The sequence below is a fragment of the Oreochromis aureus genome, linkage group 19 (assembly GCF_013358895.1).
Source record: "Oreochromis aureus strain Israel breed Guangdong linkage group 19, ZZ_aureus, whole genome shotgun sequence".
Taxonomy (NCBI): domain Eukaryota; kingdom Metazoa; phylum Chordata; class Actinopteri; order Cichliformes; family Cichlidae; genus Oreochromis; species Oreochromis aureus.
Window position 1 is genome coordinate 25,740,566 of NC_052960.1, and position 27,385 is coordinate 25,767,950.

Here is a 27,385-nt window from a genome sequence, read left to right on the forward strand (position 1 = left end):
GACCAGACGAGACAGGCGTCGGGCAGCTGCCGCTCAGCAGATTTCGGATGCCGGTGGCTCCGGGTCGTCTCCACTCGCCTCAGCCTCAGCCTCGCAGCCCGACAAATCTCCCTCGACCGAGACAACCGAGGCTGTTGGTGACCTGTGGCAGAGCAGCAGCGTAGGTCTCAACGTTGATCAGCGCCAGCGGTTGAGGTGCCTCCTGGACGAGAATGTGGACATCTTTGCCGCCAGTGACAAAGACTGCAGGCAGACGGGGCTGGTCCAGCACACCATCGACACCGGCTCTGCTCAACCCATCCATCTGCGCCCACACCGGCTGCCCCTCTCAAAACGGCAGGTGGCGGAGGAAAAGATCCGTGAGATGGCTGCGGCTGGGGTGATCGAGCCGTCCAACAGCCCATGGGCGGCACCCGTGGCCCTGGTGGGGAAGAAGGATGGCAGCCCGAGGTTCTGCGTGGACTTTCGCCGTCTCAATGCAGTCACCAAGAAGGACTCGTACCCGCTTCCACGGATCGACGAGGCCCTAGATTACGTCACCGGCTCCAGCTGGTTCAGCTCCCTCAACCTACGCAGCGGTTACTGGCAGGTGGAGCTAGCCCCCGAAGCAAGGCCTAAGACTGCATTCACCACTGGACAGGGGCTGTGGCAGTTCAGGGTCATGCCATTTGGGCTCTGCAATGCGCCAGCGACGTTTGAGAGGCTGATGGAGAGGGTGCTCGTGAACATCCCTCGTAGCCGCTGTGTTGTGTATCTGGATGACCTGTTGGTGCACGGTGGCGACTTCGACAGTGCACTGTCTCACCTGAGCGAGGTCTTCAGTGCCATCCGTCGAGCTGGGCTGTGGCTCAACCCTGCGAAGTGCCGGCTGTTGGCGAGAGAGACTACATTCTTAGGCCATGTGATCAGCGCTCAAGGTATCGCCACCGATCCCGCAAAGGTGGCTGCGGTCCGGGACTGGCTGACTCCCTCGAACGTCAAAGAACTGCGGAGCTTCCTGGGCCTAGCCTCCTACTACCGTCGGTTCATCAAGGGGTTCGCGACGATAGCCAGCCCCCTCCACCGCCTGACTGACAAGGGCCAGCCGTTTGGCTGGGGTGATGCCTGCGCTGCGGCTTTTGCACAGCTGAAGGAGGCCCTCACCAGAGCCCCAGTCCTGGCCTACCCCGACGCCCGGCAACCTTTCATTGTGGACACTGACGCTAGCAATGTAGGAGTCGAGGTGGTCCTTTCCCAGCAGGATGAGGCCGGAGAACGAGTGGTGGCATACTTCAGCCATGCTCTGGGGCGAGCCGAGAGGAACTACTGCGTGACCCGGCGGGAGCTGCTGGCCGTAGTGCTAGCGGTGCGGCACTTCCGGCCATACCTGCACGGCTGCCGGTTCCTCCTGCGCACTGACCATGCATCTCTGACTTGGCTCCTGAACTTCAAACACCCAGAAGGTCAGGTGGCCCGCTGGCTGGAGGTCCTTCAGGGCTACGACTTCGAGATCCAGCATCGGGCAGGTCGACAGCATGGCAACGCTGATGCCAGGGCTCTAGAGTGCGACCAATTTGGTCGCAAAGGCGACCAAATTTTTCCGTGGTGCGACTAAAAAAAAACATTTGGTCGCACTGGTGCGACCAACTGTTACCAACATTTGGTCGCACCTGTTTGGGTAACAAAAAAAAAATCTCTGTAACTCTCCATGTGGTCAACAACAGACACACATTATGCCCCTATCGTGGACTAAACCAATCAGAGATAGTCAGGGGCGGGACCTCTCTGATTGGCCGTGGTCCAGTGGAAAGTGCAGGTAGAAGAGGGAGGTGAGTAGCTTTAATAAGGCGATATCAATTCATTAACGGATTCCACACAAAGACGTAAACACAGAGCGACCCGACGCATCAGAATCAGCTTTGTCTTTCTCGGCTTTCTCACCGGACGGCCCGCAGACGGACACGCTGTCGGAGCTTAGCGATTCTGATGCGTCGGGTCCGCGCTGTGTTTCCGTCTTTTTGCGCTGATTCTGAGCTGCAGGTTTTCTCTCTCCAACCAAAATTCGCCGAGCCAAAAAGAAGCAGCAAACTGCGCTTCACATTTGATCAATGTCGTCATGAATTCCCTCTGACTTTTGCTGTTTTGCTTCCACCACGATAAAAATTACACTTCCTACACAGCTCCCTGTGTGTACTTCAAGAACAGTTTCCTGTCTCAAATCTCTGTTTTCTGGATTATTCATTCGCTTATTACCCACCAGTCTACCGTTGTTTACAGCGCTGTCTTTTTTTTTTTTTCATGTAAATGACGTCCGACAAGAAAGCCTAATTTCTGCTGTTCAATACTGAAGAAATTTAAACTTCTTAAAATTATGCAAAATTGCAGAATATTGCAGAATATTTTTAAGGTTATCTGCTATAAAAAGCCAGACCAGGAAAATCTCCTTCATGTTTTTCTGTGTTTTATTCTCAGTTACTATGACACAAAGGCATCTGCTGTGATGTTCACAATTCTGATGAAGTCTCACAAGTGTCAGTACTGATAAATGATCAGAATTATAATATTTCTGACTGTCTGAGGCTAAATTGAATCGAATCAGGACTTTGAGAACCGGAATCGAATGGATTATAGAAATCAGTGATGATACCCAGCCCTAGTGAGCAGCCTAGGCCCGACAGAAGTGGATGTAGCTGTGGGTAATAAGAAAAGATGAAAAGAACCATTGATAACTTTTGTGTTAAGGACTCATCTGTCTGAAATTCATAGCCAGCTCTGACATGGTGCCATCAATCTTTGAATGCTGAAAAAGCAGCAGTGTATCCAGAAAACACACTTTATGCTGCAATAAATGCACTGCCCAAGTGTCCCCTCTCCCCACTGCCTTTCAGCAGCAGGCAGCAGCAAACAGGTCGTCAGAGGAGCCAAGATGATGATTACGTTTAACATTTTCTACAATATTGACAAAGCACTTTAAGCACAAGATTGTTAGTTAATAATTTAGAAATGAATATTGTCTGTATGGACTTCCCCCCAAAGAAGGTGCACATGTAAAACTGCGGTGTTAAGCAAAGCGGTTGAAAAATTTGAGTGCGCCTAACTTTTTTGCCGGTACGCCTAACTTTTGTGCCGGTACGCCTAAATTTTTTAAGTTAGGTGTACCGGTGCGGCCATGTCAAAAAGTTAGTCTAGAGCCCTGGATGCCCTCTCCAGACGGCCCTGCATGGCCGTCGAGTGCCGCTACTGTCTGCGACAGGAGGAGCGGGCCCAGGAGGCGCTGGGGGTGGCTACTGCTCAGGCCACAGCCAGCGGAGGGGGAGGGCTCCCGTTGACCACGCAGCAGCTGAAGCGGGAGCAGGAGGCCGACGCGACGTTGGTTCAGGTGGGGGCCTGGCTGGAGGCGGCGCAATGCCCAGACTGGATGGGGGTGTCGGGACAGGAGCCCGAAGTGAAGGCCTACTACTCCCAGTACAACAACCTGGAGACCCACGATGGCCTCCTGTACCGGAGATGGCGGGCCCCCGGTCAGGGCAGAGATCTCCTGCAGCTGTTGGTGCCTCGGTCGCTGCAGTCGCAGGTGCTCGAGCTTGTCCACGGCTCGGTGGGGGCCGGCCACTATGGGAATGCCTCAGGGGACGGTTCTACTGGCCTGGTTGTCGACGGGATGTGGAACTTCACGTGCACTGCTGTGACACCTGCACGTCACAGAAGGGCCCGACTCAACGCTCCACTGCCCCCCTTCAGCAGTACCTGGTGGGGGCCCCGATGGAGCGAGTGGGAGTGGACGTCCTAGGGCCTTTCCCTGTTACGGAGTCAGGGAACCGGTATGTGTTGGTGGCTATGGACTATTTCACAAAGTGGCCGGAGGCCTACGCGGTGCCGGACCAGAGTGCAACGACGACGGCGGAGAAGCTGGTGGAGGAGATCCACCGGCTGAGCTCCACAGTGACCAACTTCAAATCGAAGGTCTTCGGGGAGATCTGCCGGCGGCTGGGGGTCCACCCGCAAAGCGACGGCTTGGTCGAGTGCTTTAACCGCACGCTGGCCACCCAGCTCGCCATTCTCACCAGCCGCCACCAGCGGGATTGGGACCGACATCTGCCCCTGGTCCTTTGGTCGTATCGGACTGCGGTTCAGGAGTCCAGCCAGTGCACACCTGCCGCTCTGATGTTTGGACGGGAGCTCCGGACGCCTGTGGATCTGGTGTTCGGGTCCCCCCCCGAGCCAGAGATTGATGGTGGGCCAGAGATGGACTACTACAGGAGGCTGAGGGCGCGGCTGCAGGTGGTTCATGACTACACCCGCCAGGCCCAGGCCAGCGCCGGAGTGCGACAGAAAAGAGCCTACGACACCAAGTGCCGAGGGGGGGTTTTCATGCCAGGCAACAAGGTTTGGGTGTACTGCCCGGTCTGCAAGAGAGGAGTGTCCCCCAAACTGTGCAGTCACTGGCAGGGGCCGGCGGAGGTCGTGGAGCGGCTGACAGAAGTGGTGTACCGCATCCGCATGCCGGGCCCGGGGCGCATGGTGGTGTTGCACCGGGACCGGCTCGCACTGTACCGACCGCTCGCTCCGGCAGACGCCGGGGCAGGGGATGCTGGTGGCACCCCATGTTCTGACCCGAGTGACTTTTCCACCGCCGGTCGAGACCGGCCGGTGCGCCAAAAGAAGGCACCTGGACATTTGCCGGACGTTGTGTGGGGTAATGGGGTTGTCGGGGACGACTGACCCCTTAGGTGGGGGCTATGTAGTGCCAGTTTATTTGCATCACTGAGCTCATCAGGTCAGGGCTGTTCGGTGTTCTGTTTTTACAGTTATGTTTTGTTGTCATGTTGCCATGGTGACAGGTGACGTGCTCTCTCGGCGACTGTGTGTTTTTCTGGGTGAGAGAGCGCCTTTTGTTTTGTTGTTGTTGCTGTGCTATTGCCGCGCTGAGCAGTTAGCTAGTGGCAGTGTTCTTCTGGCAGATATAATAAATGGCTGTGCTCCCTGGCTAAGACGGCGGGGAAGCAAGACCGAACGAAAACTCTGTCTCCTCCTTGTCTGAGCTCGCCACAATACTTTTATTTATTCACTCCACATAAAATGTAATAAATAAATCATATAATACAAAAAACAACTATTCACATTTCAACTTTTAACTATTTAAATTTTCAGCTTTTTCCTTTGAAATAATTTAAAGTGAAACAACACAAAACACTGCAAACCACAACACAATTAAATATAATTTAAAATCTGAAAACATAAAAAAAGATGCATTTTGTGTGTCATATGGGCCTGCATGAATAAACTTTCGGAATCCTTTATCATCCGCAACTGAAAATAGTTCTGGATGATTATACCTTTCTAATGTGACGTTGTTGTCCCTGGCTCTCTTTCTCTGTCTCTCCCTCCCGCTCTGTTCCTGTGCTACTGCGAGTGTAACTACCGCCCCTCCCCCCTCTTCCCAGCGCAAAGCACAAGGCTCGCGTGCAGAGTGAAGCTGAAAAAAAGTGGGAGAGAGAGGGTGAGAGAAAAAAAAAAACCTACGGCTCTCAATAAGGAGCCGGCTCGCGTCGTTCACTTCAAAGATCCAGGTGTTCTGGGAATCCATCCTACCTGACAAACCATCCTACCCGTCGTTTCTGTGCATGCGCACAACACGAAATCAGGTGGCGAACCGTCCTACCTTTGTGAATATTAGCTAGAAAAATACTCTGACGGGTAAAATTAAGTGGTAAATCGTCCTACTTTTATTAATCTGAGCTAGAAGCATACTTTAATAGCTACAATTCAGTGGCAAACCATCCCACCTTGGTGAACATGAGCTAGAAGCATACTTTAACAGCTAAAATTCAGTGGCAATTCATCCTACCTTTGTTAATAGGAGCTAGAAACATACTCTGACGGGTAAAATTAAGTGCCAAACCATGCTACCTTTGTGAATGTTACCTACAAGCATACTTTTCTGAGTAAAATGAAGTGGCAAACCATCCTTGCTTTATGAATATGAGCTACAAGCATACTCTGATGGGCAAAGTTAAGTGGCAAGCCGTCATACCTACTTAAATTTGTGCTGGAATTACTCTGTGACAGCAGAAATGTGCATACACTACTTACGGTTGCAAAAGTAGGATGGTTTGTCAGAACACCGGCTCTAAGAGCCGTTTCGTTCGCAACCGACACATCACTAATGGACTGATTCTTATATAGCGCTTTTCTACTCTCCCGGAGTAGTCAGAGCGCTCTATACAACATGCCACATTCACCCATTCATACAAGCACTTTCTTCTATGATTTTAAGTGCTTATTAACTAACATTCTCAATCTGATGGACGCATCGGAGAGCAGTTTAGGGTTAATATCTTGCCCAAGGCATGTTGTCTAGGGGGAGCCAACATTAGATGATCTGCTCTGCCTCCTGAGCTACAGCCACCCTGGCGTGATGTCAGGCTTGGATTCAGCTGCTTGACGGATGGAAACTCGTTCCATGAAGCTCTCTGTTTTTGAGCTAATCTCATGGTCACAAGAAGTTTTGAGGTCTGTAGTGATCGACTTTACAGAAAGTTGGTGACCTCTGCAGTGAAAGGGAGTTTGATGACGTTATCGATCTTGTTTGACACATTTATGGCTACGTTAGATGAGGGAAAGTTTCCCAGCAGTAAGAGTGGCAGAACAGAACGTGGCCATGATGTGACAACACTGATGCCAGAGCTAAGCTTAAAGTTAAGCAGGGATGCATTAATAACTGCTCAGCAAGATGACTCGTCACTGACTCCCTGTTTTTCGTCTGTGATTTTGCATGGCTGAGTTGCTGTCATTCCCAATAGCTTCCAGTTTTTTTTATTATTATACCACTAGCAGTTGATTGTGGATTATTTAGTTGCGAGGAAATTTCACCAGTGGAATTCACTGAGTTCTTGAGAGCGACCCATTCTTTCACAAATGTTTGCAGAAACAATCTGCATGCCCCTAAGCATGGTTTTATACACCCGTGGCCATGGAAGTAATTGGAACACCTGAATTCAGTGATTTTGAGTGGTGAGTGAATACTTTTGGGAATAGTGTATTAATATCCAAAGGGCAGTTGAAACTGTAAAAAATGCCAAAGATAACACAGTTTGAGGAATAAAGGAATAAAAGGAATAAAATAGCATTTTTAAATCAAAAAGTTGATTCTCAAAGAGTCTAAGGAGGAATAAAGGTGCTCATACCAACTATTGATTTTCAAGCTTGTTAGAACTGAACTCTGTTGTTGCCTTATACTGTCCACTTTCCGTGTCTATTTCTATCTATTGCATCGATTTCCATTTTTTTTGTAGCAAAGGTCTAAAAAAACGAGGGGTGTCTCAAGACTTGTGCACAGTACTCAAACTTCCCAAAATGAACTTTGACTTTATTTCATGTCCAGAGTGCTTGAGAATAGCAAATCATTTCCTTCCTCTGGAAAATAACTGTAATAATTTCCCTCACAGTTACATTTCTGCGGAGCACTGGTCACTGAATAATGGGGATGCAGGTCCAGGTCCATCGGCGGAGCCAACAACCTACGTCATCCCTGATAGAGTTGTCACGGAAACAGCTTGAGAGTGACAGAAGTCAATGACTAAGACTAAACCTTACTGGATATCCATCACCCAAAGATTGAAAAAAAAGGAAAAAAAAAATTAAAAAAACAAAACAGAAAGCGCTGTTGTGAGGTAAAGTTTCTCTTGTCAAGATTTTTGTAGTCTTTAAAATTTTTTTTGATCGAATGTATATTTTGTGTGCGTAAATATTTCTTGTGAATGTGAACTATCGTCGCTGTTCATAAGGACATCACTGGCTGGCTGCCCGGCAGCCTGTGCGCTTTTTTTGATAAAACAGTATTTGTATCTCTTTTTATCACCTTGATGTAACATCCAGAACAAGCCATCTACAAACCGTCTCCACTTACTCATAATTGCACACTTGGCCAACAAGTTAACATTCATTTCTGTAAGATTTGTTAGTCGTACAAGGACGTAAAAGGACGCTGTTCTCTGTCACCCTATCATGTTTTTTTCTGCTTTTACTACTGTGCACTTTGGTGTTTTAATCTGTGCCTGTTCACGCAGGAATTTTCTACAGTCTTGTTTGTGGATTCCATCAGCGGTATGTGGCCTTTTACCAAAATGACTGTTAAACTTGTTCTCTGTTTGTCTGGTTAAACTAATGCTGAATTTATACAGTAAACAGTGGCACAGACCCCTTCTGCAAAGGTTACCAGCACAATTTGAAAAAAGGAAAATTTCAAAATTTAGTCATAGTACTACATCTAATCTGATATAATGAGCTTTAGCAACTTTTCTCAGACTGTTAGTTTTAGAATTGGAACAGCCTGACTGCCTTAAACGAGCCATACCTAAGCCATATGTTTGTACAAACTAAAATACTTTACAACAACAGAAACTTAGTTTTTTATACTTGATTTCAGCACTTGAAGTTTGTCACACTTGAAGCTACTGATCTTGGCTTTACTATTATGCTAATGCTAACAAATGTTCAAGCCATAGATGGTCACTGTGACATCATCCTCTGTTTGGTGATCCCCCATGATGAAGCCTTGAGCGAAGAGTTTTCATTGTTGTCCTCTTGGTGTTTAAAACTGGATGTAACAATAACTTAATTTTAAAATGCTGTAACAAAGACATTTGGAGATAAGAAAAGTTTAACTAGTTTTATCTGACTATAAAAATGACATAAATCTCCTATATAATCCTCCTTTTTAAAAATGCCCAGAATTGATAAAATTTACTACTTTTTTCATTATTAATCTTAAGCTACTGTCTGAGCCCATAGTGTTTATTTTAGTAAGGAGTTTGTGACAAATGTAGTCTTTGTGTAGCTAGGCAGATTGCCCCCTGCTGGTCATTAAAAATAATGCAGATTTGTATGATACATGGGTGTTGGCTCCTCCTGTCAGAACCTGGGAGTTTTTCCTTCCCACTGTTGCCAACTGCTTGTTCATAGGGAGTCTATGTATTGTTGTAGGGTCTTTACAGTATAAAGCACTGTGAGGCAATGGTTGTTGTCATTTGGCACTATATAAATAAAGCTGAATTAAATGATTTGGCACTGTATGTCAGCAGTGTAACAGTAAGACACCAAAAAAAAGAGAGAGAGAAATGTGTTTGTTGCACATTGCAGAGTTATCCATGTTCTTAGCTGTACCTTCTCATGTAGACAAGTTGAGCTTTAGCATCTCTGTTTTCAAGGTTGAGAAACTGTTGGCTGTTGGTATTTTCCTTTAAAACTATTCAGTGTCTTGTACATATAAACCCTTAAGGGCTCATTTGTGTGGCTTCTTTGCTTTATGATCTCATTAACCACATAAGAGTTGAGAGAACAGCCTGTTACTTGGTACATCAAAACTGCAAACAGCTTAATTTTCCGTCACACAAAACAAACTAAAAGGAACAAGTGCTTTTTGGACATCCCAAGTCATAAAATGTGCAACTTGTGTGCCAGTGTAAATTTAACCTTAGTTCCAGATTATTTAACCACTGTTAATAGACCAATATATGTTCACTCTGCTTTATTTCCTGATGTTTGTGGACTGTGCACGCATGAACACACACCCAAATCTGACAGTGTTTCTGTTGGCACTCTGTGCACGCCGCACACGTTCATGTCAGATCTTGCAGATTTTTTCGCCTGCCTTTTCTGTCAACTCACAACCAGCAGCAGCAGCAGCACATCGTGGCAAACATGGTTTATTGTCAGTTCAAAATTACAAACAGTACATCCCATAAATAAGAGATCACAAAATAAATCAAACTTACACACCTTTTGTTGTTTCTCTTCTGTGAGACTTTTGTGCTGAGGCTGAAATTATGTACAGTTTTGAATTGTTCATAGTCTTCTGTATAACATTTATCAGTAACTTTAACAGTAAATTACAGACATTTAATGATCTTTGATTGTGCATGGACACAGCTACATTCACCTCTCAAAGGATTTCTTACATTCAAGTTCAACTCAAATTGTTGCGTGTGGATCTTGAGACCCGCTGTTCATCTGCACTGGAACAAAAAAGAATTCAGGTAAATCTCATGTGTACGTAATAACGGGTGATCGTTGCAGACTTTCATGTCATTGGTCGAGTTGGATAGCCCTGCTCAAGCTTTTGGATAGCCCTGCTCAAACCTCAAAAAAAAAAAAAAAGCTGTACAATTTATGATAAATAGAGCTGAAAATAAATATAAAATTCCCTTTCATAATACATGGGTGAGGTTACATGAAACAAAAAGTCACATATAGGCCCAATACCACAGTCAACTACCAGCTCTGTAGCCTGTGTTTTTAGCCTTTTGGGAGTTGTTGTTGTTGTAAAGCTGCACATCGACTTTGTGAGGAAACTGTCATGAGCAAATTTGTCAATAATATTTACCCTCTCCATAATATTTTAGCAGTAAAAATGGCAGTTACCTTTAGAAGAGAATTTGTTCCTACAGCTGTGAGATTTTTATATTCATTTAAATTGTTTAGTATAACAATGTTAATTATCTGTCTGAGCTACGGGACACCTGAGAGGAGGAATTAAGTATTTGTGCATCGCTGGCTAGCCCACCAACTACCTGTGAACCCACAGCTCGCTCTTTTAGGCAAAAAGGGCCAAAGAGCAGGTGAACAAAGTTAGCTGCTAACCAGTTAATGTGCAACTTTGTCAGGAAACAGCAACCACAGCTGCATCAAGGTGACTCTTAGGTTGAGTGATCGGCTAAAATATCACACATATATCATAGGAAAATATTCATCACTGACTCTTAAAAGTTTGTTTATCAAATTTTCAATATATTAACTTAAGAGTTTTTAAATTACAACCCGGCTAAATAGCACAGTTGAAAGCAACAATTTACCCTTTTTTCTTAGTAGTTTGCCGTTATATACAAGATTCATTTATAACATCAAAAACATTCTGAGAACATTATGAGTTAAAAGAATGGTTGTTCTGTTGGATACACAAAGGCATGTCTGCTGATGAGTCACTGCCATTATTTACAAGAAAAAAACTCTTACAATTTTTCATATTTTGAATATTTCAAAAGCCAAATAAGAAAAAGAACCCGCGTCTTTTCCTTTCTGTACAAAATGTGCTTTTAACAAGTGTCTGCCCCACCCCCCCGAACATAAAGAAACCCCCTAAACAAACAAAATCGGTACAAATAGCTGCAGTGGTAGAAAATGGCTGGTGTACTCCTCAAATTTCTTCAGTTGCTTTGGTAATAACCACCCTCTAATCCCTCATACCGCACTATACAAAATAGAAGATATCAAAATAAATCTTGTAGCCTTTTTTCCTTCTGCACCGTCTGAATCTGAAGTGTGAAATTGTTTCAGTCGGGGAATCAGCTGGCAAATCTACATATAAAAATCACAACTTAAACACAGCAGTGATATGGCTTCTTATTTAGGAGCATAAATAAATAAATAATTTAATACAGTAATAAAGTTTAGAGTGAAGAACACATGATTCCTTCAGACATGAAGAGCTGTGAGCTTCATTTTTGTATGGGAGGGAGAAGGTACATGACTCGTGACATTGTTAACGGTGTCTATTCGGGATTTTCACCTCCAATATATGGCTGTTTTGTTTTTTCCCCACTACTATCCCTTTATAAGGAGAACATGGACACAAAGTGTGGCAGTGATCATGTGGGTGGGGGGCCGTTGGTGTAGCGCAGCATGGGGTAGAAAGATCGGGCAAAGTTGTTGGACAGTGTACAGCTGTAGTTCTCTTCAGAGAGAGGCACCAGGCAGGCCAGAACCAGGAGCATGAAGAGGAGCAGGTGTAGGGGGAAGGCAGCTCGCAGAACCCGGTAGAAGAGGGGTCGCTGTGGGGAAGAGTCCTGTCTCTCCTCCCTGCAAGTGGAGAAATGTTGAGAGGGTTAAGAGGTGTTTATGCTGTTCACCAAACAGAACAAAAGTCAAAAACAACATCTGTATTTTTGTATTCTCAAATCCACAATATAAACGAGGCTCATCGTGCTGTTTTGCACTTTGAGATTTAAGATTGTAGTTTTTACTTTTTTTTAAGAATAGTGACTGATTTAAGGTTCATTTAACTCTGACTCTAATGAAATAAAAAGGTACCTTTTGGTTGCCGATTGTCTGACCGTAGCTGCCTGCAGACCAGCCTCCTCCTGAATCAAAAAAAAAAAGCACGTGTTAATCACTTGGACAGCGGCTGACAACACTGTACACTATGGTAGACTGGTGTGTAATAAGAAAGTGAATTTTGCTGTATTTTGGCAGAAAATAGAGATTTTTGATAGGAAACTGGTCTCGAAGCACACTGGGAGAGATATCTGTGCAGGAAGTGTGATTTTATACCTTCACTGTTTGTGAAGGTAAGACAAAATTCATGACAATTTTTTCCAAACATCTTCTTTTGCTGCTGGTTCAGTGACTTTTGGTCAGGGAGTGATCAAACCTGCAGTTTTGGAATCTGAGAGATGTCGGCTTTCAGCACCCAACAGCACGTTTGTGTATGTGCCACGGGGTAAACGATTGGCGCTTTGTGTTTGGTTCGGTGGTTGTCGAAATGGTTTTGTGAGCTTGTAGCTGAGATCCTGATGCTTCTGTGGATACCACATGTCTATATTTAAATAACAAATCTCACAGTACATCCCATTAAACCAGATGTTCTCACCTCTGGTATGGGGGCACTGAGGGTCAACACATTAATTGTTTATTGCCTAATTACTTTGTGTAGTATGAATGGCCATTGGGGGGGGGGGGGTGTGCTTGTGTCTGTTTGTGGTGAGCAGCACATAAAACTAGTAATTCTAAATGGCTTCAAGCGCACATTCACATCTGAGAGACTCATTTAGACACTGAGCCATGACTCTGTGTTACAAGCACACATTGTGGCATCTCTGCTTTTCAAGGACACTTTGTATATAGTCTTTTTTATGTAATATACAGTACTGAACTGTAACTTTAGTCTTTTTCAAGGAAGCATTTTCTTTTACAGATTTACTACCACTGGGGAGAACAAGGACAAGTTTGAAACCTTTTGTCCTGCACAACCGAAAATTGCTGAAAATTAAAACGGGTATGACTTTATCCAGCTCCTAGTTTAGTTTTTATAAATTCTGCACTCTGCTGTGCACTCTCCCATATCATTGAAATGCAGCCAGATGCTGCTCAGTTTATGTTTTCACTCCTTTCTTTGCGTTTTCACGACTCGCTTGCATTTAAATCAGGCTCCCAGTCTCTCTGTGTATCTGGCCTGTACTACTGCACTTGCTGTCTTGGAACTCCCAAATACCGATGGGCCACTGATAACTGACATATGAAATTATCCCACGTTTGTTTGACACCCCTGCTCTAAACTCCAAGACATCTTTGGTGAAGACCCCAACCCTAACTAAACCTAAAAACTAGGCAATCAGAGTATATTTACAAAAAAAAACTCCAAAAAACCCAGATAGCAATTTTTGACTTTCCTCCAAAAAGTCTGTTTCAGAGGGTTAAATGTATTATGGTCTCATATAAATGTTAAAAAAAAGTCAGAACACATGTTCCAGTTTGAATATTGTGTTCCAGATACCCTGGAAGCTGTATGTTAGAACTCAGAAGTAACGCCACTCCCGAGATCAATTTAATTTATTTATATGGTGCCAAATCCCAACAAGAAATGCCACAGGGTACCTGTGATTGTAGGGTAAGACCCTACAATCAGATGACCCCTATGACCAAGAAAGCAGGAAGGAAAAACTCCCTTTTAACAGGAAGAAACCTCTGGTCGAACCAGGCTCAGGGATGAGCGTCCCTCTCCCCCGAGCGGTTTGAAGTGAGGGAAGAAAGACAGGACAACAGACACACTGTGGAGGAGAACGATAGCGAATGCTTGCCAGTACAGTTCCAGTGCAAGCTTCTGGAATTCTGCTGGAGGGAAATATGCCATTCCTCCGAAAGATATCCCCTTGAGTGCATTCCAGTAATAAAATTGGAAAATCAGGATTTGCTTTGCTTGTTAGCAAGGTAGAGCCGTTAATCTCAAGCAAAACAGAGCAATACTTGTTTTTTCTTTATTGTGACTGGCGTGTTTAATGTGTAAGTTTTACAGTCTTACTACTGTTTACTCTCACTGTTAAGTCAGGGTTTGTTGGGCTGTTCTGACTTTCCGAGCTGGAAGTCTGAGTTAAGGGCATCCCAGATGAAAATTCTAATTGGGAACTGGGAAATTTGGACTTAATGTGTAACACATCACAAGACTTTTGCCTCAAATGTACTTTGAAATGAAAGCAAACATCCACACTATCAGCATGCCAGGTTAATGTGTGGATGTTACCAGTGTAGCTAAAAATCGCTCAGTCTAAACACTTGAGTAAATTTACTATTTTGATATTTTGTATTAATGAGAATGTTAAACCTAACGTGTATAAAAAGCATGTCAAGCTTATTAAATACAGTAACACTATTTGTGTTACGAGTAACATTTTCAGAAAGGATCAAAAATAGAAAAAAGTAATTTTGTGTGTGATTGTGGCCGTGGCACCCCTGCTGGCCACATTACCCAAATTTTCCTGTGTACCAAATGTACTCTAGACTGGTTCAAATGTGGAGAGCATGCAGTGAAAAATACAGTTATTAATATGGTGGATGTTCAGTGGATGAATTTTACTTATTTATTTACTGAGCATTTAACACATCACACTGCTAAAATGATCATGTTCTGAAATACATGTTCAATTTTACTCTATTTCACTGCAGCTTCTGAACAGTCTAAATTAAAGGTAAAACACCAAGGTGTACCTGTTGCAGAAACGGTGAGCTGAGCTTTCCCAGACCAATGCTTTCTACTTCAGAACTGGTGGAGCAGGTTTCCTGAGACAGTGAAACAAGACTCATCAAACCAGCTCTAAGTCACGAGTTCAGAGCATTGACAGATGATCGGCTTGGAGGAATGTTGAGCAGCAGACGGCTGCACTTTTTTGCATTTCCCCCAGATTTGTGTTTGAACAGATGTGAGTACAGAGTTCAGTGAGGGCATAACTCACGTTTAAACGCACTGCTATTAGAGCACGCACTTTTCAATTCAGTTTTATTTATACAGCGCCAAATCACAACAACAGTCACCTCAAGGCGCTTTACATTGTAAGGTAGACCCTACAATAATACATAAATGACTTATATATATTTGAATAATTGACCCTTGAATGGTGGTTTGTCTTCTCCCTTGCTCCTTGCAAGTACATGCCAGAAACTCTCATTCTACAGCTGGACTGCTGTGCACCAAAATATGATCTGAATTACACTCAAAAATAATTTAATGGATGTGGATCAACTCAACACTGGCTCTTTTCCCTGCATGAATCATTCTAAATTACAGTCTTTTTCTAGGAAACATCTTGGAAGGGATGATTTAGAAGCTGCAGACCCATGAAGTGCTATCCTCATAGCTGAGTTTAAAAGCTGCAACAATGAGCTAAAAGGCAGAAAAATCTGCAGGTGCACCTTTGGATCATAGTTTTATTTACAGCCAGCAAAGGGTTTTCAACCAAGTATTAGAAATGAACATTTTATTTTCAGGTATTTAATTTGTCAGATTACTTTTAAACCACTGAAATGAAGGAATTGTGTTAAAATGCTTCAGTTCTTTTTGTTCGACCCATCGAACTAAAGCTGAAATTTTGCACTTCAGACTTTGTTGAGTTGTTTCATTTAAAACTGCATCAAATTTAGTTAATGTACAGCGCCAATATTAGAAAAAAGTTGTCTCTGTCCAAATATTTATGGACCTAACTGTATTTGACTTTAATGTTCACAAACAGAAAAACTGATTCATTCAAGCAGAAAAAAATGATTTTTTGATGGTTTTTGCACTCAGCCACATAAACTATAGCTCTATATCAGACATGTCAAAGTCAAGTTAGATTGTGGGCCACATACAGCTGGACAAGTGAAACGAAATCTTTCGTTATCCTTTTTTCTATGGTAATGGGGGGTTTAACCAATAGGAAAAGGAAAAGTAGTGAAATTTATGACAATACAGGTAAAATGTCAAACTCTCTACAGTCCTTCACGTGTCTGTGGGTCCAATTGGATTCTTTGCCAGGCCAATTCTGGTCCTTAGGACTTTTATTTGACACCGCTGCTTTATATCATGGCAGAGTATATGAGAGGAAGATGGACCTACCAGTGTTCCCTGCAGCGTACGCAGGTCTGCAGCCACCTGCCGTAGCAGGAGATGCAGCTTGTTGCTGATGACGTGGACCTTCTCTTTGGCCTCTACACTGTCCTCTCCAGTGGCCTCCAGGAGAAGTTGGGAGGAGATTGCCTGCAGTGATGAAACCCGCCGTTGCCGGCCACGCAGCTCCTCCTGCAGAGCCTGCAGCAGGGGGCGACAGAGAGGGCAGTACTAAGACATCAGCTGAGACTCCATAGGCTCTGTGTTACTTACACCAATCACTGCAGCTTTCCATAAAACATTCTAGTATATTTAACCTATTATGCCATAGAATGTCATGTTTTGACAACAAGTGTGAGTAGGTCAATAGGTGTCTCCTGTATAAAACAAGGACGAAATTGCAGCAACCATATCTACAAATTTTAGTGAATATTAGTCAGATCCAGACTATTAGAGTCAACATGACGTTAGTGCAAAAATAAGTGATACAAGACTAAAAAGACTATAGTTTGTCTCACTGTGAGCGTGTCTCTGTGCTGCAGGAGTGCAGAGTGCGAGCGGTCGTTGACGTTCACTGTGCGGAGTTTGTCCTCAGCCTGAGCGAGCCACAGCAGTAGCGAGTGTAGCGTCTTGTGAAACTCCTGAATCAGAGGAGAGCGATTCAGGTCAGATGACATTTTGTGAATCACTCCTATTATTTTGAACTCTATGGGGTAAACGTTCAGGAGGTGTCTCCATGTCTGACCTGACACTGCATGACAGCAGAGTGCAGGCTCCTCTCCCAGCTCTCCAGGCCGCTGCAGGCCTGAGTCCAGCTGTGATTGGCTGAGTCCAGGGCCTCCTGCTGCTCGTGCAGCTCGGTGCTGTCGCCACGCAGGAAATGACGGCTGCTCAGGTTGATGGAGATCATCAGACACTTGTAGCTGTTGAAAATCTTCTGCATCTCCTTAGCAGAAAAAAACGACCAAAACATTCATTTTAGACAAAAGACAGATGAAGTGTTCCAAAATCTACTTTCATTTGACTTTGATTATTCTGCATTGTGACTTGTATTTCCTCACACTGTTTTTAATCAGAAGAAAAAGTTAAGTTGGGTGGGTGGAGTGAGCACAAGGAAAGGCTGCGTGCAGTTTTATTTGATATAATCCTGCTAAGATTGCAGTTAAATTATACAAAGTAAATGAACATCCTCCAGCCCATTCTCTTCAGTAGGACAAATGACATGACAGCTCATCTACTTTCAGACTTCACACATTATTTCCAGTCTTGACAATGTCATTTAAAATGGAAGATAAGGCTTTTTTTTAACATCTAAATCAAGAAAAAAACAAACAAAAAAAAAACAAAGAGCAGAGCTCTTACCATGCAACTGCTGGAATTCTCATTTCTCACCAAAAACAGCTCTTTTTTGTTAACACATCTATAAGATTTTTTCTCTAATCTTGTCTTTATCCATGCTGAATAAATTAACACTTATTTAAAGGATAATTGACAATAAGTTCAACATGAAAAAACATAAATCTTTAATATGTTATATGTTCAATATTTTTAGTTTTTAATCCAACACATTTGAAGTTAGCACAGGAAACATCAAATATTACCTTATTTATTTATTTATTTTTTAATAAGGAAGAGGAGAGAACATTGTCACAACAACATTGTGGTTTGTTCGTAAGAAATAACTGATGATCTGAGGTATATACTCTACTCAATCTAATCAGCAGCAAGTCAGTTAAACTTTTGGGATATGATCTGGTCAGTTAAGTAGCAGAGGAGGTTGTTAATCAGTTTCAGCTACTTTGGTGTTAATGAAATTTAAAAAAAAAGGTGCACTCTGATCTTTTCTGACTGTTTTTTCAGTACTTTTGAATTTGGCTAAGGTTAGCGTCATTGCTGTTAGCATCAGGAGATACCTGGACCTTACAGAGGTTACACAGGTAGTCCAACTCATCTATGATGGCACATCAATACATGACATTGCCAAAAGGTTTGCTGTGTCTCCCAGCACAGTCTCAAGAGCATGGAAGAGATTCCAGGAGACAGGCAGGAGACTAGGAGAGCTGGACAGGGCCATAGAAAGTCCTTAATCCATCAGCGGGACTGATATCTGTTTCTGTGCAAGGAGCAACAGGATGAGCTTTTCCAGAGCTACAAAATGACCTTCAGTGGGCTCTGTGCTCACTGCCCAGCACTGTGGAGTCCAACTGGCATTTACCATAGAATACCAAAATTGGCAAGCCACCCTGTGCTTTCACAGATGAGCAGGATGAGCAGCACGGCACAAGAGCACGTCCACCCGGAGCACATATGACACGGTCTGAAGAAGTCAAGGAGAAAATTATGCTGCCTCTAACAGGCAACAGCACCTTGATTCCCAGGTATTGGGATGAACACCTTTGACCCATTGTCAGACTCTACACTGGTGCAGTGAGTCCTAGGTTCCCCTAGCCTTGGAGCATGAAGGAATTTATACCACTGACTGGCCTCCACGCTCACCTAAATTCAATAGAATACCTCCTGGACATTATGTTTTGGTTCATCCGATGCTGCCAGGTTACACCTCAGAGTGTCCAGATTTGGGAGGAAATCCCCCAGGACACCATCCATGAGGCATGCATAAAAGCACATGGGGGCCAAGCAAACTGTTGAGTACCATTTCTGAGTTGCTGCAATGAAATTTCTGCAAAATGGACTAGCGTGCTTCATAATTTTTTCATTTTGATTTTCGGTACCTTTGAATTCAACCCTCTGTAGGTTTATACTTTTCAGTCCCATCAAATGATGTGGCATCCTTTAGTTCCTATCACATTACTCAGTCCATATATGCAGCCATCCAACATGATTGTTTTTTCCTATTGAGATTTGATGAGTTTTCTAAATGTTCCTGTCATGTTTTTTGAGCAGCATATACACTTCGGCTATGCTCATTCTAGGTAAATATCTCAAGGTTTCACTTTTTTATTTGCCTATTTTTCTTCCGCGAACGTCCTCATGCTCTCAGATTGGTTGTTACCTTGAGTTTCCTGATGTTGACCTCGATGTCTCGGATGCTGGTGGACGGTGCTATTCTCTGCAGCCTCTCCAGCTCTGGCAGCACCCTGCCAAGCCAGGAAGTGACATCAGAGAGGTCAGAGTTGAGCTTCTGCCACTGTTCCAGGTCCTGCTTGATCTCTGCTGCGTTTTTTTGTGCTTGTAGCAGCTCCCAGCGCTCGATAACACCTGACAAAACAAGGAAGAGGGATGAGTATGTGTATAAATGCTACTTGCCACACACACGGATCTGTTCAAGATTTCTGTACTCCACTATCTGTCCCCCTTTTATGTCTTCTTTTTTTCAAAGAGGTCTCAGGTGGATCTGCCAGACCCAAGAGCTTTGGCAGCCTCTGGTCTATTTCCTTGCTCCTTTATCAACAAAGGTATATTTGGGGTTTGAGTCCATGTTAGTAAATTTTTGTTATGTCTTTCCTGGGCTACACAAACCAGTGTGCTGTATTTTAGCGCGTGGATTTTCTGAAAATGTGTTTTCCGACTTGCCTTCAGGACCTCCAGCATGATCCCTACTGTTACATGTTTCAAACAGAGTGAGACCTCTCGCACCTGCGGTTATCTCTGTCTGCGTACCCGTGCTGGTTTGCTTGCTGGCCGTGCTGCTGGTCAGGCCTGCATCCTCCAGCTCCTCCTCATCGTTCAGCATGAGTTTGACTCTCTTCACGCTGTCGATGCTGCCACTGCACTCTGACATTAGCTTCGCCTGAACACACAGATACACACACAATCAGTTTGAGTTGTTACACTGGTGTAAAAAAAAAAAAAAAAAAAAGCACTCTGCATTTTTTACACCTATGTGTTGTATTCATAGAAATCTGAAAGGATGATAAAAAGTCTTCACAAATCTATCATAGTGTACCATTTCTATTGTGTTTATTTTGGACCTGACATTGGACCCAATCAGGATCGTGTGTTTGTACGTACATAGCCCTGCTGGTGGAAGGGAGTGCTGGTTGTATGTGTAGGGAGTGAGCTCAGGGCTTGGATGATATCTCGAGGAAGCTGTTTCCTCTCCGGGGAGCCAGGCAGGTGCCAGCTAGGCGTGTCAGTCACTGACTTCACTGAGGAGACCGAGAGGAGAAAACAGTGACTGTTAAGTAAGAGCAAAGATGGAAAGACAACTTCTTTCACCAGCCCTCCGACACATGCATGAAAAGGTTCAACGTGCATAAACCAAATGAACAAACCACAAATGGATTGAAGAAACACACATAACTGACTTGCAGTATCATGCAGGTCTCATGATCTTCAATCGCTAACCAAACTAAACCAAACATTTCAAAGTGAATGATAATTTGCAGCCGTGCACAGCCACATTTGTGACTCATGGTGGAAATGGGGTGAAATAAGGGAAAAGATTAAAAAAGGTGAAAACAGGATGCTAGTTGGAAAAAACAACAACAAAAAAAAAAACGCATAGCAAAGCAGACACATGCAGGAGGCAGAGCGCCTACCCGAGGCTGCTTTCACTGCACTGGCAGTCACTTTAAAAAATGACTCTGAACTCTCTGTGACCTTCATGTCTGTAAGAAATAGTGGAGGTTAAAGTCTCACAGCTGAGGAGATGGAGATCTGCAAAGGTGTTAAAGGTGTTTCAGGAATATCAAAAACTTCTGCATGAGGATTTTTTTCCAGCTTTTTTCATCTGAAGAGTTAATACATAATGCTATCTAACATAGTATTCTATGATCTGAGATCTGATCTTATGAAATCATAATTTAACCCATGTCTAGACACGAAGCTAACCTGACAGAGCGCTGAAGAAGGTGGCATCCTCGTCGTCCTCATGGGATGATGACCCCCCCACGTCGACTGTGTGATCCCACTCTAGGGGGATGGAATCCACACTGACGGGGGTCTCTCTTCCTGATCGCTCTATAGGGGGTACCAGGAGGTGGCACATCACCTGTGGTCCACCTGAAACGCCTCCCACTGCTGAAGCTATATCCACCTCCTTCCTTCTCCTCTCCGCCATCCAGGACGGGGTCAAATCGGGTGAATCGTCTCGGTCTGGTTCACAGTCTGACATCTCCCTCTCCTCCTCCTCTTCCAGAACCTGCAGGTTGGAAAAAACCCCAGGATAAATAAGATGACAAATGTCTCTTGAAGTTAATGTCTGTGAGGTAGACACATATTTAAAAAATCAAACATGTCCTCAGATTTAAAAAAAACAAAACAAAAACAAATGCTTTTATCCCATTCATTCTCAGAGCAGCAGTTTACAGGTACAGCCAGTCTGAGAAAACTCCAGCTGTTTTATTTTTTCTAATCCCAGTCATTTATACTACTGACCGGACGTCTATTCACTAGGCGGTGATGGAAGCGAGCCACCCTGCCAAACACCTCCTGGCAGTAGGAGTGGAGCTCCTCCAGCTCATCCTCAATAAGCACAGCGTCCAGAGGAGCACTCTTCTGGATCAGGTTCTCCCCAAATACGATCAGGGCATCGATTTTGTTGGTGTTCAGGGTAATCTCCTGCTGAAAACCCTGCAGAGGTAAATGACACAATGGCATGAAAATATTTCAGCCAGTGAGAGACCCAGCCAGTCCATCAATATGTAAACAGGATAATGTTACAGCTCAACATCAGTAGGGAGATACTCACGTTTAGCTCTCTCATTTTCTCTTCGATATCGCTCTCTGAGAAGTGCTCTACATTGGTGAGCTGAAGGTCCATTTCAGTCAGCCAAACGAGGATCCCCTCACGAGTTCCCTCAAAGTCTTCTCTTTGAGACGTAAAATACTGAATAGGACAGAAATATTACTTTTAGTATATTCCTTTGATGCCATAAACTGTGTGCTATAAATATTGCTGGCTTATGTGATTCAGATATCAACTTACTGTGTAAGTGTAGTGTTACATAAGGTTGGGCGACTGGACGAATATATTGACTATTGACAATAGGCTGAGCCTTTCACCGACTGTGATTTATTTATTTGTCCATAAGTAAGTTTGCTAATAATGTTGGTTGAAGCTAAGAGAAGCAGTCAACAGAAAAAATAATAGCACTGTTTTAATGGCACCCTCTTCCAGCTGCGCCCAAATGCAGCGATTCATTTACTCAAACTGTTAACAGAAAGACAGAAAGACAGTAGCCTATGTAGAGAGATGGGGAGGGAAACACTATAACCACTATAACCGTGTTTACAGGCCGTTCCAGTGTTTATCTGACTTACACACTTGACCAAACAACAAATACAAAATTAGACAAAAAGTAAGTTAAAAATCAAAATGTCTCTTCCAGCAAACATTAAAAAAAAAAAATCAAACAAACAAGAAAAGAAGGTAAAATATTCCTTCCAAACAAATCGTATGCATTTTAAATGTGCAGATCAGTCCGTGCATGATTACATTGCTCTGCCCATCAAAAAGTCACCTGTGCAAATATATCATCATGTACTGGACCAACGATTGTCGGTTGGAAAAATTTTACATATCGCCCAACCCAACTACTGTAATGCAAGCTCCTGTTACAGAACCCTCCTGCACAGTTATGGTCACAGACTCTCTACACTTGTGTTTTTTGTATAAATCATTTCCCAATAATGTCAGCCCATAATGTAGCAGAAAATCTGCTGTTGTGAGAGCTCTTGCCGCTGCACGTGCCTTATAGCCAATTGGCACCAAGCAGCAGAATTCTTTGATTACAAGGAATCTGCATAAAGCAACATAAACATCTCCATCTGTTCGGAAGCACATGCCATGAGGAAAACGCCTCCCTGCTAACATGATGCCATGTGCCTTGTCACCGTCTGAGAGGTGACCTAAATCCTGACAGCTTAGCGTGGAGCAGGGAGATACTACACAGATCATCTGATAATGCCTGAAACACAATGATGTTTGATTTCTGTTTATATATATATATATATATATATATATTTAAATTTTACAGTCACCCTGCTTTTAACAGAGTAGCTTTCCTAAGGTACCTTTAAATATTATAACTGCCACATAAAATCAGCCAATCCTGACCCCCGACCTCCTTTCTCACCTTCAGTCTGCGGAGCACGGCAGCGACCCTCCTCTGCAGGCTGTCCCACCGCTGGTTCCCCTCGTGGACCATGACTTTAAGTTTGCTGGCGGCGTCGGTGCGGTTCTCTCGGGCCAGACGGCGGTACTGTTTGTTGACCAGCTCCAGCTGAGTCAGGCGCTCATGAACCTGCCGCTGGAACGCCTGAAAGGAGAAAATGAGGGTCACACATGAGTGTCAATGAGAAGAACACTTCAAGCTGGAGCAGGGGCTTCAATAGAGTGTAAATGGTTTGATGTGTCTGTTAACATAGCCATGTTGAAGATTACATTAAGAAAAAAAAACAGCAAACAAAGAACTAGTGAACAACTACTCACTTAAAGAAAGTAGGTAAAGCAAATTTTGTTGATTCCACAACAGAAATGTGAGCAATGGTTATAAAAAGGCTGTGTGAAATAACCTTTTCTTTATAAATACAACCCACAGCTGATTTACATCTTTAATAATGACACTCCACAGCTTCCATAATATGTCACTGACAGCCAGGATACATAATGTAGGTCACTGGTTCCCTGTTGCTGTAGAAATGAAGGCATTTCAGCAAACTCCAGATTACCAGACACTAATCTGTGCTTCTAATCTAGACCAGCGCACCAAAGGTTACCAGTGAGTCACAGCGCAACAGGACACCTGAGCACTTAAAACTGTTTGATGCATCTTTGGTGTCTGCTGATTCAAGGGAAATATAAAATTAGAAAGAAAAACAAAAATTGAAAAACAGGCAATTTAACTGCTAGCTGCTGAACCTTTTTCCCTCATGCTGTCCTGTCTCCCTTCCGTCACCCCCCAACCGGTCGCAGCAAGTAGCTGCCTAGTGGTACTGGCTTCTTCCTGTAAAAAGGAAGTCTTTACTTTCCTATCCTTTTTTTAATGAATGAGCTGACCTTTTTACATTTTGACATACCCATGGCTTTTCCTGTAGAGCTAATATCAGAATACACAGAAATCCCAGTTATTTAGGTCTACCTAAACACCGACATAATTTGAACTTAAGGTCATTGCTTTACTTTATTCCTCCCTTTCCAATATTATGCCAAAGTGTAAAAAAGCTTAAAAAAGAGAGCAAAATAGTCTGCTGACCTCAAACTTCTTGAGTTCCTCCTTGGCGCTGGTGTAGAGGACGTCGGCGGAGTCGGGGCTGGCTGCTGTCAGTTCTGCCGTCTTCAGCCAGTGTTCAAAGCGAGAGTAGTCATCGAGGAACTTACACCAGAGACGCCAGGTTTCCTCAATTCTGAGGGCAGAAAAAGGCACATGTTGACTTCTAATCACAGTAGCTCGGGCTCTGAAAAGTGTAAGACCCCTCCAACCACGGTAAACTAAAGAATCAGTCTTCAACCCTTCTTGGCTGGTCACCTCATCCTCCTCTCCATGGACATGGCACAGATGTTTCTCCAGCGGCGGTCCAGGCTGAGGGTGGTCTGCTGGATCGAGTCATTCTCTGAGTCACTGCCGCAGGCATCGGCATCGTGGAGCAGGACGTCGCATAACGTCAGCACCGAGGCCACGCTCTCTGTGTGCTGCTCGATGTCCCGCTGCAGATCCTGGATGCCAACCGGCACAGAAAAAACAAAAGAAAAAAAAAACTTCTTCAACTTTCTCCTCTTCTAGAAATCACAAAGGAAAACCAAAAATCTGTATTTTTTTCTGGTTTGTTTTGAGGCCTTCAACCTCTACACACAGCACAGCATGATTCCTGGGTGCTGTTCGTTTTGGCCATTGGTGTTATGTTCTTAGTTTTTTCCTCATTTTTGCCCTTTCCCAGAGTTTTCTGTTTTTTTCCTGTCAGTCCCTTCCTATTTTATTTTGGTGACTGCTTTTCAAAGTTCCATTTGAAATCATTATCCTAGTTTTATTGACTGTGATTGATTGATGGTGCTTCTACAGGGAGTGCAGAATTATTAGGCAAGTTGTATTTTTGAGGAATAATTTTATTATTGAACAACAACCATGTTCTCAATGAACCCAAAAAACTCATTAATATCAAAGCTGAATGTTTTTGGAAGTAGTTTTTGGTTTGTTTTTAGTTTTAGCTATTTTAGGGGATATCTGTGTGTGCAGGTGACTATTACTGTGCATAATTATTAGGCAACTTAACAAAAACAAATATATACCCATTTCAATTATTTATTTTTACCAGTGAAACCAATATAACATCTCCACATTCACAAATATACATTTCTGACATTCAAAAACAAAACAAAACAAATCAGCGACCAATATAGCCACCTTTCTTTGCAAGGACACTCAAAAGCCTGCCATCCATGGATTCTGTCAGTGTTTTGATCTGTTCACCATCAACATTGCGTGCAGCAGCAACCACAGCCTCCCAGACACTGTTCAGAGAGGTGTACTGTTTTCCCTCCTTGTAAATCTCACATTTGATGATGGACCACAGGTTCTCAATGGGGTTCAGATCAGGTGAACAAGGAGGCCATGTCATTAGTTTTTCTTCTTCTTTATACCCTTTCTTGCCAGCCACGCTGTGGAGTACTTGGACGCGTGTGATGGAGCATTGTCCTGCATGAAAATCATGTTTTTCTTGAAGGATGCAGACTTCTTCCTGTACCACTGCTTGAAGAAGGTGTCTTCCAGAAACTGGCAGTAGGACTGGGAGTTGAGCTTGACTCCATCCTCAACCCGAAAAGGCCCCACAAGCTCATCTTTGATGATACCAGCCCAAACCAGTACTCCACCTCCACCTTGCTGGCGTCTGAGTCGGACTGGAGCTCTCTGCCCTTTACCAATCCAGCCACGGGCCCATCCATCTGGCCCATCAAGACTCACTCTCATTTCATCAGTCCATAAAACCTTAGAAAAATCAGTCTTGAGATATTTCTTGTCCCAGTCTTGACGTTTCAGCTTGTGTGTCTTGTTCAGTGGTGGTCGTCTTTCAGCCTTTCTTACCTTGGCCATGTCTCTGAGTATTGCACACCTTGTGCTTTTGGGCACTCCAGTGATGTTGCAGCTCTGAAATATGGCCAAACTGGTGGCAAGTGGCATCTTGGCAGCTGCACGCTTGACTTTTCTCAGTTCATGGGCAGTTATTTTGCGCCTTGGTTTTCCACACGCTTCTTGCGACCCTGTTGACTATTTTGAATGAAACACTTGATTGTTCGATGATCACGCTTCAGAAGCTTTGCAATTTTAAGACTGCTGCATCCCTCTGCAAGATATCTCACTATTTTTGACTTTTCTGAGCCTGTCAAGTCCTTCTTTTGACCCATTTTGCCAAAGGAAAGGAAGTTGCCTAATAATTATGCACACCTGATATAGGGTGTTGATGTCATTAGACCACACCCCTTCTCATTACAGAGATGCACATCACCTAATATGCTTAATTGGTAGTGGGCTTTCGAGCCTATACAGCTTGGAGTAAGACAACATGCATGAAGAGGATGATGTGGACAAAATACTCATTTGCCTAATAATTCTGCACTCCCTGTAGTATGAAACTGTTTTTATGCAATTGTTGGCATAAAAGGATCTGCAAATGTCACTCACAGTGTGAACGATTGGCTTTAATACGAGGCATCGTAATGTCCATTTTAAGAGATTTTAAGAGACTTCATGATGCACAAGATTGTGTGTGTGTGTGTGTGTGTGTGTGTGAGTGAGTATGTAAGCGTGAGAGAGAGAAAGCGAGAGCTCCCTCACTGGGGCTGGACACCACTTTTTTGCCTCTTGTTTGGTCAAAGTTACCACTCTCTAGGTTGCCATGGTGACCAGTGAAAGCTTAAAGTGCCTATCCACACAGGAGTCATTTCAGCCATCCCTCATCTGCTAATGGAGAGACCTGCAGCCTTTTTCTGAGGAACAGGAGAAGTCCCATTTCTTTAAGGCTCTCCACATCGCCACGCTGATTCGAATTCGTCTCCTTTCATTTTGCCTGTCATCTGTCTCCATTTCACTCCTTTACAACTGCCACTATTTCTTTCATCAGATATGAGCTCTATTTCTTCAGACGCGTCCCTGTCCAGATTTAGACAGAAAGCTCGAGTCCAATTTGTTTTGCAGATTCTAAGTGTATTTCTTTCACCTGAACTGCACAGATTTGTAAAATTCTGAGTGGAGAAAAATCATTAGCTAGAGATATTCAGTGATTTAAGAAATGAGTGCAGTTGAACCCCTTTCACTGTTAACTTGTCAAATGAATACATCCGAGCTTGCTTCGACCCCCAAATCCATCATAAAAAAA

The 27,385-nt window shown here is 43.7% G+C and overlaps 2 protein-coding genes across 5 annotated transcripts in view; one reads left to right on the plus strand and one right to left on the minus strand.

Moving 5' to 3' along the window:
- The window catches only part of esr2b (estrogen receptor 2b), a 65,395-nt gene extending 44,372 nt beyond the window's left edge, over positions 1-21,023 (plus strand). For 3 of the 4 annotated variants that reach the window (XM_039602898.1, XM_031727562.2, XM_031727561.2), the window contains exon 10: positions 7,428-9,263. In XM_039602898.1, the coding sequence (XP_039458832.1) occupies positions 7,428-7,539 (112 nt within the window). In that variant the 3' untranslated portion in view covers positions 7,540-9,263. Of the gene's footprint in view, positions 1-7,427; positions 9,264-20,892 lie in introns of those variants that run through there. The other variant, XM_039602899.1, reaches the window with a different exon arrangement.
- LOC116310695 (nesprin-2) overlaps positions 9,671-27,385 on the minus strand; it is a 55,730-nt gene continuing 38,015 nt past the window's right edge. The window contains exons 35-50 of the mRNA XM_031727560.2: positions 24,544-24,731; positions 24,271-24,421; positions 23,152-23,334; positions 21,765-21,902; positions 21,452-21,646; positions 20,906-21,215; positions 20,614-20,682; positions 20,084-20,220; positions 19,733-19,862; positions 19,125-19,330; positions 16,857-17,057; positions 16,630-16,752; positions 16,121-16,312; positions 14,737-14,808; positions 12,067-12,116; positions 9,671-11,835 (exon numbers count right to left, since the gene is read on the minus strand). Coding sequence (XP_031583420.2) covers positions 11,625-11,835; positions 12,067-12,116; positions 14,737-14,808; positions 16,121-16,312; positions 16,630-16,752; positions 16,857-17,057; positions 19,125-19,330; positions 19,733-19,862; positions 20,084-20,220; positions 20,614-20,682; positions 20,906-21,215; positions 21,452-21,646; positions 21,765-21,902; positions 23,152-23,334; positions 24,271-24,421; positions 24,544-24,731 — 2,556 coding nt within the window. The 3' untranslated portion in view covers positions 9,671-11,624. The remainder of the gene's footprint in view (positions 11,836-12,066; positions 12,117-14,736; positions 14,809-16,120; positions 16,313-16,629; positions 16,753-16,856; positions 17,058-19,124; positions 19,331-19,732; positions 19,863-20,083; positions 20,221-20,613; positions 20,683-20,905; positions 21,216-21,451; positions 21,647-21,764; positions 21,903-23,151; positions 23,335-24,270; positions 24,422-24,543; positions 24,732-27,385) is intronic.